This window comes from Oryza brachyantha, chromosome 1 (genome assembly GCF_000231095.2).
Source record: "Oryza brachyantha chromosome 1, ObraRS2, whole genome shotgun sequence".
Lineage (NCBI taxonomy): Eukaryota > Viridiplantae > Streptophyta > Magnoliopsida > Poales > Poaceae > Oryza > Oryza brachyantha.
The window spans coordinates 32,020,544-32,034,720 of NC_023163.2; the positions used below are offsets into that span (position 1 = coordinate 32,020,544).

The following is a 14,177-nucleotide window of genomic DNA, read 5'->3' on the forward strand; positions in this document are numbered from 1 at the left end:
AGGCCGAGAAATTTTGGGCCTGGTTATTAGGCCATCCAAATAAGGCCCTACTTTATAAGAATAGTAGGGCCCAGGAGAGAAATGGGCCAGCACGAGCGTCCCGCCATGCAACATGTGCCTTGGGCCCACCCGCTCCGTCCCCACCCCGACCAAACCCCAAAGCCCGAGACGACGAGACCACCGCTCCAAACTCCACTCGAGCTCTGCTACAAGAAGCTACAAATCGTCGAGCAATCCACCTCGCTCGCGCCGCCCGCTCGCCTCACCACCAATGGCGACCGCCCGCGCGCGCGGCGGGCGAGCCTGCGCCGCCCTCGTCGCGCTCGTGCTCCTCCTCCTCCCCCTCCTCCACGACGCGGCCGCGCTGCGGACGTCGGCCATCTCCGCGGCGCCGGAGTACCCGCACCCGCACCCGCGCCTCGCCGCCAGGCACGCCGCCTCGGCAGCGCCCGCGCTCCCGCCCACGGCCGCCGCGCCGGCGCTGTCGCCGGACATAATGCCGCTGCTCCCGTCCCCGGGCCCCGACTCCGACGGCGCCGCCGCGGCGGCGCCGTCCGACGTCATGCCCACCATCCAGTCCAGCCCGAGCCCGCCCAACCCGGACGCGCTCGAGCCCGACTCGGCGCTGGCCCCGTTCGGCTCCGCACCCGCCGTCGCCGCCCAGTCCCTCGCGCCGCCGCCGCCGCCGCCGTCGATGGCGTGGGCGCTCCCCGTGGGCGCGGGGCTAGTGGCCATGTGGTTGGTGTAGTGGGCGAGTGGTTCTCGCACGCGACAGCAGCTGCAGCTGCAGTGCAGAAGCAGCCTTGGCGTTCAGGCGTGCAGGAAAAAAGTTGGCCGTTGGTTGGTCGGTTGGCTTGGCATTCTTGGCAGCAAAAACTGTGAAGAATTGTTGCATCATTTCACTGAAATTTCTTAGCTTTCTCTTGTAAATTTTCTCTGTCAATTACGTGGTTGTTTCTTGAGGGGTGGGGCTACATGCTATAGTTTTTTCTTTTCTGTTTTGTGATTGCTGTTATGAGGGGGTTATTACTTTGTTCATTGCTGTAATAAAATTGGAGAGAATACTAGTTTGTTCTTGTCACTTCTCAGTTGTCACTGACTGAAGCTTCAAGCTGCAAAATTTGCAATTCCCTGTTCAGCTGTTCTTGTTTCATGTTCTGTTCTACATGGACAGTTGATGCATGACCCCAATTGTTCTTCCTTTGATGGGCCCACAAGCCAGTCACAAGGGCGGTGATATTGCTTTTAGTAATAATGGTATTTATGATTGTTTTGGTGCTCCTGTTAGGAGTATTTGATGCTGGTTAAATCATTCGGTGTACAAGCTAGGGAATTAATTTATTCCTTCTCTCTCCAAAACTGCGCATAACCTGAAAAAAGTGTGGCTTTATGAATTAAAAAGGACATGAAAAATCTAAATCTAAAAGGGAGCATAATAATTCACCAGAAAGTGCAGTATGCAACTGGAACTCCATTCATCAAATTCTATATTCTCTCTTTCCTGTGTTCTTTAGGTTGATCATCACCTCATGATTACAGTAAAGCTTCTGGCATTGCCACTCTGCCAAGAAATGAGTAACTTTTTAAGACATGATCAACTGCAGGCATGTGATGTCATAGTTTAAGTCGTGCTAATAGAAGCTCACGTGGTCTCTGAACAATGCATCTACCGAAGAACATCGACTGTTGTTTCTGGAAACCAGATGATAAAAAATTTGGTACCCTAGCTCCTAATCAGGCCACCAGAGTATGGCGCTGGACCACCATGGAAATGTTTTTTTTTTTTGCTATTTGCAATAGTATTTAACATAAGTAAGTTATTTAATGTAGTTTAAGGGGTGACTGCACAAGCAAAGGTTAATCTGAAGTTTGAAGATAAGGATGAGGTGTGCTATGCAAGACTTGTGGTTCCAAATCAAGGATCAGTAGCAAGACCAGCTGTGCATTGTTGTCCTGACATGTCATGGACAAATGACAAAGAACAAAAGTGTTGTACTGTTCTACATATTCCCATGTTACTGTTTTCACCCTCAACTTGGCAGTCCAAAAGTTGTCACCCAGAGTAATAATAAGTTCACATGCAAGATTGTTACCACATCTCCATAGTTCCATTGAGCCTGAAGCAGAAACAATGAAAACATTCAGACAATAGCTCTCATAGCAGCCCTGAATCTGAATATAAATCATCAGAGTTGGAAGTGAGTAAAACGGCATTGCATGAACATGTGAAGGGAGAAAGGAAGCTGGTGCATAGCTGCAAACACAAGAGGGCATCCAATGATAGGAAAAGGACATCCGTGAGTTTGAACATGATCAAGATGGGATCGGTCGACCATGTCTTCTTACCTGACCTGCCAGACTCTTCACGTGAAGTGTCCATTTGCTGCCATGGCCTCTGTTACTGTTACTTACATTATGATTAATCTGCAAATGAGCATCTAAACTAACCACTGCCTCTGTAATTGTTAAGCTGGATTAACAGTGCCTGGCTCGGCATCCAACGCGATGCACAGCAAATTTGACTGTTGGATGTCGAGGTAGAAACAAGACTGAACATTTGACAAGACTTTTGGATATGAGCGAAGCTGAGCGAGCAGAGGTTCCCAAGAACAAAAGAACACGGACGATACGACCGGTGTCTGAAGATGTTGGCTGCTGTGATTGGTGAAACACACTCTGAAATTGCGATGCGAAAGCATGTGAGTAGGAGGGTGCCATGGAGAAGATTCGCCTGGTTCGTGTGTGTGAGAAGAGGCCAATGGAGGGACGGATTGATTATTGTTAAGCTGGCTCTCACGTGAATGTCCTAGCTGCTCGTCCAGATTGGAAGAATATGCAGCTCAATGAATCCGCCATAGTTTGCGCCGTGTGCCCGTGTCGTCTTGGAGGTCAGGATTTGGATCCTGTCCTGCCAGACTTTCGGCAGAGAGAAGATGACCGAGTGAGTAACTCAGCATCTCTTTGTTTTGGTTTGTTGTAAACTAATTTTTTGGTTTCATGGAATTATTACGAGTAAAATGTATAATTGGTCCCTAAACATGTTCGTTTGTGTTATCTAGATCTCCATAGCCTCAAAATCATACTAAAAAAATTGGACATGAGGTTGACCGTTGGTTCACCGGTCGAACTATTTTTTATTTATTAATATTATACTTATTTTATATTAGTTTTCATATACAACCATTATAAACTAGTAAAATATATATAAATAAACCAATATATCTATATATGGCTATAACATCGAAATAAATAAACATAGCACGGTAATCTAATAGATTCATAATGCAATATCGTCATACGATAAATTAAAAAACCAGTTTGATTCTAAGAAGTCGAAAAACCGATCGATTAAAAAAACAGCCAGTTCACTAGTTTTTTACCAGGTCAATTGCGGGGGCAACCATTGAGCAGAACTGAGCCACCGGGATGCCGATTCTGGTTTTTTCGGTTCAACCACCAATTTGTTCCCTTTTTTTTTACTATGCTCATAATACACATTCATAATTTCAGAACTTATTAAATCATGTCATCTAGATCCTAAATTACCACAACCCCTATAAAATCTGGCACTAACTATAGTATGACATACGAATGGTGACGTGGCATTATCTTTTAACTCTGCAATAACTAACTTGGACCCAATAAGCAACATGTGCTTATAATTTCTAGTCTAGCAACTATGCTCTAGTGTATTGCACCACTTCCACTTGTTTCTCTCCTGCATGCACTTTCTTGGAACATACACTGAGCTGCCCTTAAAGATGATGCCATGTCAGGGTTAGTGTGATATGCCACTTAGGACCTTAAAGAAGGTGTGACAATTTTAACCTAGATGACACGTTTTTAATAAGTTATGGTAGATATGTATTTTAAGAGTATAGAGACCTAGACGACACATGTCAACAAGTTTACGTACCATTGTTTTTAAAAGCTTTAATTTGAGTGTACAATTCTACTTTAAACCTTAAAAAAAGCCTTAAAGATAACCTTTTGGCTCAATAGTATGAGAGTGGCTTACCAATTTTTTTAAAGAAAAACACTTGTTTGTTTAGCCTAAAAAATGAAGCCTAAATAATACTAGCATCATTTTAGGATGAAGCTAGTGTGTTTAGTTACTGTGGTGCATGTCCATGGCCTAGTCTAGATGGTAATGACCTAATAGCCTTAAACAAGATCTCAAGTACTTAATTGAGCAGCATTATTGATGAGACTGGGGGGCCCTATAGCGCTTAGAACTTTGTTATTTTGGCCTAGCTAGTGTTAGTCTGTTTGGGTTGACCTGGTTAAATAACTGGCGCAGTTTTCAACTATTTCTACAAAATAGAAAATGAAAAAAAATGACCATTTTTATTTTAATAACTTTTGCGGCATGGCTTTCAACAGAAAACTGAACAAGCTCAATCCGATAGTGACCGAAATTAATAGTCCAGCCGAGGTCCTCCTATTTTTCTTCTGTTATGCTTATATACTAAAATTTTAATTTTAAAGCTTAAAGTTAGAATTAATTTTAGTTTTTTATCATATTTTATTTTCACCATTTATTTTTAGATCGGTAAAAAACATATATATCATCCATAAATTATTTTTTGAATGCTAATAAACTGTTTCGTTTAGGCTTATTTTAAGTGAAAAGATCGCTGAAAACCGTATCAACCCAAAATTTGGCTCGATTTGGGCTGAATTTGCCTTGTCGCAAATGGGCCAATTCCTCGTATACTGGGCCAAAATCTCCCTTGTAATAGTAGTTTCTGGCCCAGTATACAAGGGAATTAGCCCATTGTATGAATGAACTTTTGGGCCGTCGAGGCTTGTTCAATAGAACCTTCTGAAACCTGAAGCATATTCACATCGCAGCGGCTAACGCCTTCCGGCGGCGCGCTCCGGCGATCCACGGTGGATGCTACGCCGGATTCCCGGACTGCTCGCCCCCGTGAATCCCACCACCACGTTTCCCTCCATAGCTGCTGCTGCTGCTGCGCTCGTCCAGACAGCCTGCCCTTCCGGCCCCTTCATCCGAGTCCTGCCCGCTCGTTCCCACCATGCACCGGCCGGCGCCCACCACCTGCTCGACGGAACGCCGTGCAGAGCCGGCTCCATCGTGCGCGCGCTCGGCGCCGCCAGGGGCGCGTCTCTCGAAGCGGACGGCGTCGCGGGCCTCCACTGCGCGGCTCTCAAGTCGGGGGCCGTGCTGGACCCGCCCGTGCGCACCTCCGTCCTCTCGGCCTACGCCAGGGCGCGCGACGTGCGCTCCGCTCTGCAGGTGTTTGACGAGGCTGCCGCGCCGGACTTGATCATGTGGAATGCCGCGATCGGTGCATTGACCTTTAACTGCCGATACAGTGATGCCGTGGACCTTTTCCGGCGGATGGTGGGCGTGCTCGAGGTGTTTGATTCGACGTCGATGGTCATCATGCTGTCGGGGGCGTCCCGTGCGAGGAGCTTGGAGCATGGGATTGCCCTCCATGGAATGGCATTGAAGAGATGCCTGCAAACCGATCTGACCCTTTGGAATGCTCTAATTGACATGTATGCAAAGTGTGGAGATTTTTACTCTTCGGAAGCTGTGTTTCAGAGGATGCCGTATGGGGACACTGCCTCATGGAATTCTATGATAAGTGGAAGCTTATTTAATGGACTTGCTGAGGTTTCAGCGTGTTACTTCAAGGAAATGATCCGATCGGGTTTTCAGGCAGATGAGGTGAGCCTGTCTGCTGTCCTTTCTGCCTGCTGCCATCTCGAGAATCTGTTCTCCTTTGGGGAGTCTGTCCATGGCTCCCTGATCAAACTCGGTTATGAAGACACTGCCTCTTGTTCGGTCACAAATTCCCTGATAACATTCTATTCTGAGTTTGGGGTTCCAGATTCTGCAGAGGAGGTATTTGTAAGAACTTCCAACAAAAATTTGGTAACATGGAATGCTATGATCAAGGGGATGATAGAGAATGAGAGAGTAAAGGAAGCCATGTGTATGTTTCAAGAAATGATATCAAAAAACCAGCCAGATGTTGCCACTTTGGTGACTATGATTTCAGCTTGTGGTGATCAAGGTATACTTCCTGAAGGGAAAGAACTCCATGGATATATAATCAGAAAAGGGCATCTTTTTGAGGAATCTTCTGTAGGAAATAGCTTACTGCATCTGTACATGAAATGCAATGACCCATATACTGCACACGTCTTGTTCAGGACAATGCCAATCAGAGACCTGGTCTCATGGAACACAATGATTTCTGGTTACTCAAGAAACGGTTCACTGGGAGAAGAGGCTAAAGCAATGTTTAATGCACTACTATCTGAAGGTCTAAGATGCACCTTGACTACTGTGATAGCTGTAATACCTTCATGCTCTTGTCCACAAGACCTTAACTTTGGCAAATCTATTCATTCTTTCATCCTGAAGTATGGGTTTCTGAGTGAAGTGTCAGCTGCTAACTCTTTGATACACATGTACATATGCTGTGGCGACTCTCTGGCTGCCTTTTCACTACTAAAAAATATAACACCCTTGTCAGATATTATTTCATGGAATACAGCAATCGTGTGCTGTGTACAAAATGGACTCTACAGAGATGCATTAGAAGCCTTTAAGTTTATGCATTCAACTTTAACACTGAATCCCGACAGCATTACAATAGTTAGTATTTTATCAGTATGTGGAAGCCTTAAACTGCAGTCTCTTGGGAAGTCCATGCACTGCATTGCTCTAAAGCACTTGATTGCATTCAACTTAAGGGTAAATAATGCCCTGCTTACCATGTACTTCCGGTTTGCAGATACTGAAAGTGCTGAGTTGATTTTCTCTAGTCTTGGAGATAGAAATCTGTGCACCTGGAATTGCATGATCTCTGGTTTTGCACAGAATAACGAAGGTTGGAGGGCATTGCAGTTCTATAAGAAGATGGAGGACTTTGAACCTAATGAAATATCTATAGTCGGCATTATCTGTGCTTGCACTCAACTGGGGGATCTTAGGCAAGGAAAGATCATTCACGGGTATGCGCTCAGGTTTGGTCTGCAAACTAATGCTTTTATTTCAGCATCACTTGTTGATATGTATAGTAAGTGCGGAAGACTGGACATTTCTATCAAAATATTTGAATCTTCTGCTGAAAAATCGATTGCTTGCTGGAATTCCATGATATCAGCTTTTGGATTTCATGGGCTTGGGTTGAAGTCGATTGAAATTTTCTGGATGATGAATAATTCTGGAATGAGAGCTACAAGAAGTACTTTTATTGCTCTTTTGTCGGCTTGCAGTCACTCTGGACTTATTGATGAAGGATGGAAGTATTACCATCTTATGACGCAGCATCTTGGGATTGTCCCAACCCCAGAACACAATGTATGTATTGTGGACATGCTTGGACGTGCTGGTCGGCTGCAGGAAGCACATGGGTTTGTGGAGAGTTTACCATCCAAACAAGCACATGGAGTCTGGGGTGCATTGTTAAGTGCTTGCAGTAAGAAATTTGAACTGAAGATGGGTGAATCCATTGCTAAATATTTGCTCTGTCTGGAACCTGAACATAGTGGGTATTACGTGACCATGTCTAACCTGTATGCGTGTCAAGACGTGTGGAGTGGTGCAGTGCAAGTCAGGGACATTTTGCAAGATAAAGGATTGATGAAGCCCCGTGGCCACAGCATCATTGGTTAAACTGTTGTTTCAATCACCACAGAAGCTATATATAATTAATGTGTGAAGTGGGTTTTTTCATATACCAGTATACTTGCTGCATGCTCGAGGGAACATGGTACAAGTTTTGCCAGTATGTTGCTACCCTCTGTTTAAGTTTTAGTTTCAGACTCCAAAATCTTTTGATTCTACTACTCCCTCTAGTCAATAATATTTGATGTTGGAGTACTAATCCTACTAACTCACATCTAAAATATACTATAAAGCGTGGAGAAGGGTATGCATGCAAATATTAAATTCCTTAGGGACAGCACAAAAAAGCAGTTATAAGAGGGGACTAGGCACCAGATGACCAGAAGCATGGGTGGATGGATGGATGGCTCTCTTTGAGACACACCACCACCCAATCGCTCTCTGCACTCTCCTCCCCCTCTGCACCACTCAAACCCCCAGCTCCCTCTGCATTTCACCCCTCCTCTCCTTCCCTCTAGGCGCTCATCCACCTCCTCCAAGTGCCACCAAACTGCAGGATGGCCGCTGTGATGAAAGCTCTCGCCGTTGCCACGCCGGTCTCGGCAAGAACACAGCCTCGTCGATGTGCTGCAGGTATGCTTCTCCCTGAAGCTGCATTTTAATTTCTTTTAAGTAGTAATAGATCATGTGTGTTGAAACGCTTATGTGTTCGTGGATTTTGGATTTTGTTCTTGCTTTGTAGGTCAGAATTTATTCTGTGAAACTATGTTGTCAGTTCTGTTGCACCATGCTTGTTACTTTCCTAAGAATGTAATTTTCCTTGGAGTAACATGAGATTAGGCTAAGATTTTTTCTGTAGTATGGCTCTGACTACTGAGCACATAACCACATATTATTTGATCACAGAATTGTGGTTAAGGGCTTCAGGCCTTAGGAAGCTCAGAAAACGGATTGTATGCTGAACTCTGTAGTGGTGGAGCTACACAGATTACTTGGCTGATGGCTTATGTTTCACATTCATAGCTGATAGCAGTTGCCTCATCCGATGAGATTTTCTCACTTGAATGAGATATTTGGAAAAGAATTGCCCGGATACATTCTCCTACTTAATATAAAATCTGCAAACGCTGACTTTGGTTTCCAAAGAAGAAAACAAGTTAGGGATGTGTTCGGAAAAGAATTACCCGGATATATTCAAATTAGAAATCTAGAAATGCTTATATTTTGGAACTGGGGTAGTACTTTGTTGTGGACTGAAAATGGAGACTAAGTTCTTCACACACCATATTTCGGTTATAGCATGATCAACAGGCCTCATTAAGTGGGATTGCCTGGATAAACGTGATGGTATCTTAATAGAAACGTTCAGAAAGAAAAGACGTTATCTGACCAGGCTGTTTAAAAGCAAAGAGGCAGAAACGTAATTTTTTTTATTCAGAGGTTGACCTGTTCAAATCACTCAAATTATTGTGTAGCCGTGACCATCAAAACAACTCCTGAACCATGTTAATTTGCCTGTGAAAATGCCAAGGCGATACCATTATACTTCAGTCTGATTACTGCAATGCATTTTGACATTTTCAGGTTCGTCAGGTGGCGCTAGCCAAAGCCTGCAGTCGTCTTTCGGCGGCGTGTCCCTGCAGTGCCGGCACACGAAGCCAGCCCTCCACCGGAGGCGATGCTCCTCCCGGCCGTCGATGCAGGTGGTGATGATGGCGAAGCCGGCGATCCAGTTCATCCAGGGCACCGACGAGCAGACGATCCCGGACGTGCGGCTGACCAAGTCCCGCGACGGCACCAACGGCGTGGCCATCTTCAGCTTCGACCAACCGTCGGTGTTCGACTCGTCGGCGGAGCTGGGCGACATCACCGGGTTCTACATGATCGACGACGAGGGCGTGCTGCAGTCGGTGGACGTGAGCGCCAAGTTCGTCAACGGCAAGCCGGCGCTCATCGAGGCCAAGTATGTGATGCGCACGCCCCGAGAGTGGGACAGGTTCATGCGCTTCATGGAGAGGTACTCCCAGGCCAACGGTCTCCAGTTCGTCAAGAAGTGACGATTTTTAGTTCTCTTCGGAATTTTACAGGATTTCCGTAGAAAACGGTCTAATTTCTCTAAATTTTCTTTGAAAATCCTTCGAGCCGAAAATGTCATTGCTCTCACACTGCCTCGAGCACGTCTGTGCTCTTCAGTGTAAATACTTCTTATCGTAAGGTCGATACATGCTGGGTTCATTGTGTGATGCGTGAATTGATTGCGTTTCTTTTCTAATGTGATGTTGGTGAAATTTTGTAATTTATGAGCTGATTGGTCGTATACTACTGTGGAACGTACTGTCAGCAGTAGCTGCCTACTTGTCCTGTCACTCTGTCAGTGTCGAGATGGAGTAAATTAAGCAACTCAATTATAGTGGTGAATTAGCTTAGCTGTGAGCTTTGACAAAGAGGAACAAACGGAAACAAATTGGGTGATGTCTGGTATCAGTAGTAGTAGTACCACTCCTCTTATTCCATAAATTCTATCTTTTTTATAGGATTGATGTTAAACTTTTAACAATTACATTACTAACTTTTTAAAGTATTTATTTCGAAGACACTGGAACAATAGGTATATACATACATTAAAAGTTAATTTCATAAAAGAAATCATTTATCTTTTTATATATTATTTAAATAATAGAAAGATTTATAGTTAAAGATAAGTTTTAAATACGGTATCGTTATCTACAACGACATGAATTAAGTTGATTCACCAGGTTAATTCTAGCTGCAATGCTGCATCACGGGGCTGGCTTGGCTTGGCTGGGCTGTTCCTGTCCTAGCAGATGGGTCGCTGAGACAGTCAGCAGACACAACGCATGTGGCTGCACTGGAAGCCAGCCTAGAAACACACACGCACACACACCCTTTGCCCTTTTTAACAACTGCAATTTGCTGCTGGGATCTCTCGCTCCCTCCATCTGTAATAAGTGTCCTATAAATGCTTGTCGGTTTTTGTACACCTGACCGTCCTTTTACTGGGCAGGTTTGTTTAGTTATCAAATTTTTTTTCCATAAACATCACATCGAATATTTAGACATCTAAATAAAACATTAGACATAGATGAATAAAAAAAACTAATTGCATGATTACGGAAGAAATGTTGAGACAAATCTTTTGAGCCTAATTAGTTCATGATTAGCCATAAGTGCTACAGTAACCAACATGTGTTAATGACGGATTAATTAAGCTCAAAAGATTTGTCTCACGGTTTCCAGGCTAGCCGTGAAATTCGTTTTTCATTCGTATCCAAAAACCCTTCCGACATTCGATCAAACATTTGACGTGACACTTCTCCCAAAAATTTTCTCGATCTAAACGCCCCCTAACTTTGGTTTCTCCTCTTCTTCTATTCAGCGGTACTCCTTCAATATTACGGGCTCCTTTGAATCACAGGAATGAAAAAACGGAGGAATAGAAAAAATATAGGATTCTGACAGAAATGTGTGTGTAAAACAGAGGATTGCAAAATAAAGGAAAAAGTAGGAATGATCGCTTGATTGGACCACATGAAAAACATAGAAATTTGAGGAGAGATATAGACTCAAACGATATTTTCCATAAGGTTCAACCTCATGTTAAATTTTCTATTAAACTTGTATAGGAAGATGCATTCTAGGAATTTCATAGGATTCATTTCTTTGATTCAAAGGGCTTTGTGGAAAAAATTCATATAGGAATAAAATCCTCTAAAATTTTTATGAAATTCCTTTGAATCAAAGGGACCTACAGCTGCTCCGAGTTCTGACCTTATCCTCTTTGGAGTATGAGGTGATGTTTGGATGGGGCTAAATTTTTTTAGCTCCATGTTATATCAAATGTTTGGACGCTTATTATAAATATTAATATAGACTATTAATAAAACCCATCTATAATCTTAGACTAATTCATGAGACGAATCTATTGAGCCTAATTAATCTATGATTAGCCTATGCGATGCTACAGTAAACCTGTGTTAATTATGGATTATTAGGCTTTAAAAAATTCACTCGAATTAGCTCTCATTTCTATAATTAGTTTTATAAGTAGTCTATGTTTAATATTTATAATAAGTATCTAAACATCCGATGTGACATGGGCAAAAAAATTTAGCCTCATCTAAACACCCCCTAAGAATTTAATTATATATATAATTTTTATAGAAAACCGTTTAATTTCTCCAGTTTTTTTTAGTGAAAATCCTCTGAACCAAAGAGTGATCCTGCGGCCCTGCCTGGTGCCTGCCCTAAATGGAACATCAGTTGTGCAGAATGGTATTAAAGTAAAGACACCCGCTTTCTGAAGAGATTATGGCTGGATTCTGGAGTCTGGGCAGAGCAGAACGCCAGAATGTGTGCCACTGTACCTGCAGGTTTCTTTCCTCGCAAAGCAGAAAGTTGCAATTTGGATCATTATTGCTACTACCGATCACAGAAGAGAGGACGATGATTTGACTCGTTCCGATGCGCAATTAATCATGCATAAATTGCATGCTGCTGAACATATCCTGAATATATATACTGATATAAATGCTCATTAGGGATCTGGCAAACTCATTACAGATATTAGGGCACAGGTAATGGGTAACAAAAATGTACTACTAGTTCTGACCGTAGTAGTTTCTGAAGTGCCTGAGATATCCGACACTAAACAGTGATCAGCTTTGCTAAAGATCAGGAGGCATCATCCAAGGAGAGCTTTGACCACTGCCCCAAATCATTCAGACACATCTGCATCCTGTTCATGGGCCATTCACATCATTAAAAGCGGATCAAGAGCTTAGTAGCATAGCCTTATCTTCTAATGCATGCCCTGCTTGTTTCTTTTCTACTACTACTAGTATTATTTTTTACATTCAAGTGATCATGCATCATTGCATCAATAACTTTTGCTAATGTGAAAGCCAACCCTGACACTAGACATCTGAGAAGATTAATAGGTAGTAACCACAAATCACCGAACGGCTGACATCTGTGAGAAGTATACGGTTCCAACTGCTATAGTGTATCATTGCATATGTTTCTAATGGATGCATTAATGTTTTAATTGGCAATTATATGATACTTTCTATATACTACTACTTCGTACGTACACTGATTTGCATAAGCAAGCTAATTATTCCCTTTTGAGACAGACCTTGCTGAGAGGAGCAAGCCGCAATCAAACATGCCAGCTCTGATTTAGAAGGATTGACAGTGAGAGTTCCGATTGTCATGTAGCCTTTATGTCCCTGTCCAACATTCTCCACCAGATCCATGGCTGCCATTTACTACTTTCATTTGAAACCAATCTAGCAATCCGTCCATGCATGGTGGAACTGGACCCAATCTAATTAACAAAAAAAACTTGAGACCCTCGTCTTTTCGCTTATGCTTATAAGCCAAAAGTTAAATTTTTAACCTTAAATTTGAATTGATTTTGAGACGTTTTCACCGAGTTCTATTTTTCAGCCTTGACTTTTAGATCGATAAAAATACGTATATAAAAGTTTTATTCACAAATTATTTTTCATTTACAAATATACCGTTTATATTTTTATATGAAAAGTCAAACAATCGCCCTCGCTACTTGTACTAGGACTCAATAATTTTTTTTCTAAAAAATAACTCACAATTGTATAAGTTTGTTAGTTTATTCTTGCATGATCCACCATTCGATTCATCACCAATTTCCATAATTGCAAATCGCTCACATGTAGTAGTATATATTTCTTATTACTGACATTAGTTATCGTACAGTTGAAATAGTTTGAGCATATATTCCAAATTTTCAGCTTGATTCATGCACGTATTCAGAGTCTTTTACACAAGTTGTAGCACACAAATGGCTGTATATATTTTGAAATTTGAAGTGGTCCATGAGTTGACATAACCTCCATTATCCAGAGCTCGTCAAACTCATGCCACGATGCGTGATTGATTAGCTGTCTAACCTAACCTTCATTCCACGACAAACTATCATTATCTTCTGTCACCCATGAAAACTAAAATTTTAGGCCATCAGCCCATCAGATAATTTTGCATACAGAAGTCTTAATGGCAGGCTAACATCAAATGGTAAAAGAAAATTGATGACACATGATAGTAATTGTGACCTCATGATGGAGACAAGATAAAAACTAATGCAAAGCCATAATTTTCTAACTAATCTCCCTACACAGCAATTAATCGAATACTATTTATAACTACAAATATAAGGTCATTTTTTTACTTATACACAGGATTATTAAAATGTACCATGTCCATTCCAAAATATAATTATTTCTGTATGTTTTTTAAACAAATCAGATAGACAAATGTTAAAAACATTTTAAAAATATACCAAAATACTTATATTTTGGAAACGTGTGCGCTATTATTTACTCCATGCTTCAAAAAATGTGTTTTCTAAAAGAATATTTCACAACATTTCTTACATCACTTATTTTAAATTATTTATTAAATATTTAATCCACCTTATAATCAAGTAAATAACCCATAAGATTAATCTACGCAGCAATCAAAATGAAACAAAATCTTAAGCTGATCAATAAATTTTAGAAGACATAAT

The 14,177-nt window shown here is 42.1% G+C and overlaps 3 protein-coding genes across 3 annotated transcripts; all 3 read left to right on the forward strand.

Moving 5' to 3' along the window:
• The first annotated feature begins 207 nt into the window (after positions 1 to 207).
• LOC121053250 (classical arabinogalactan protein 26-like) lies at positions 208 to 1,216 on the forward strand. The gene has a single exon (XM_040519862.1). It carries the CDS (start codon positions 272 to 274, stop codon positions 746 to 748), a length of 477 nt encoding a protein of 158 aa, XP_040375796.1. The 5' UTR covers positions 208 to 271; the 3' UTR covers positions 749 to 1,216.
• Positions 1,217 to 4,897: 3,681 nt separating this feature from the next.
• Positions 4,898 to 7,816, forward strand: LOC102704206 (pentatricopeptide repeat-containing protein At4g19220, mitochondrial). Its single transcript, XM_006646604.3, has one exon. It carries the CDS (start codon positions 4,898 to 4,900, stop codon positions 7,655 to 7,657), a length of 2,760 nt encoding a protein of 919 aa, XP_006646667.1. The 3' UTR covers positions 7,658 to 7,816.
• A 257-nt stretch (positions 7,817 to 8,073) lies between these two features.
• Positions 8,074 to 10,055, forward strand: LOC102700479 (photosystem II reaction center PSB28 protein, chloroplastic). The gene is made up of 2 exons (XM_040528713.1): positions 8,074 to 8,242; positions 9,194 to 10,055. The coding sequence occupies exons 1-2, from the start codon at positions 8,167 to 8,169 to the stop codon at positions 9,664 to 9,666; spliced, it is 549 nt and encodes a 182-aa protein (XP_040384647.1). The 5' UTR covers positions 8,074 to 8,166; the 3' UTR covers positions 9,667 to 10,055.
• Positions 10,056 to 14,177: the final 4,122 nt, after the last annotated feature.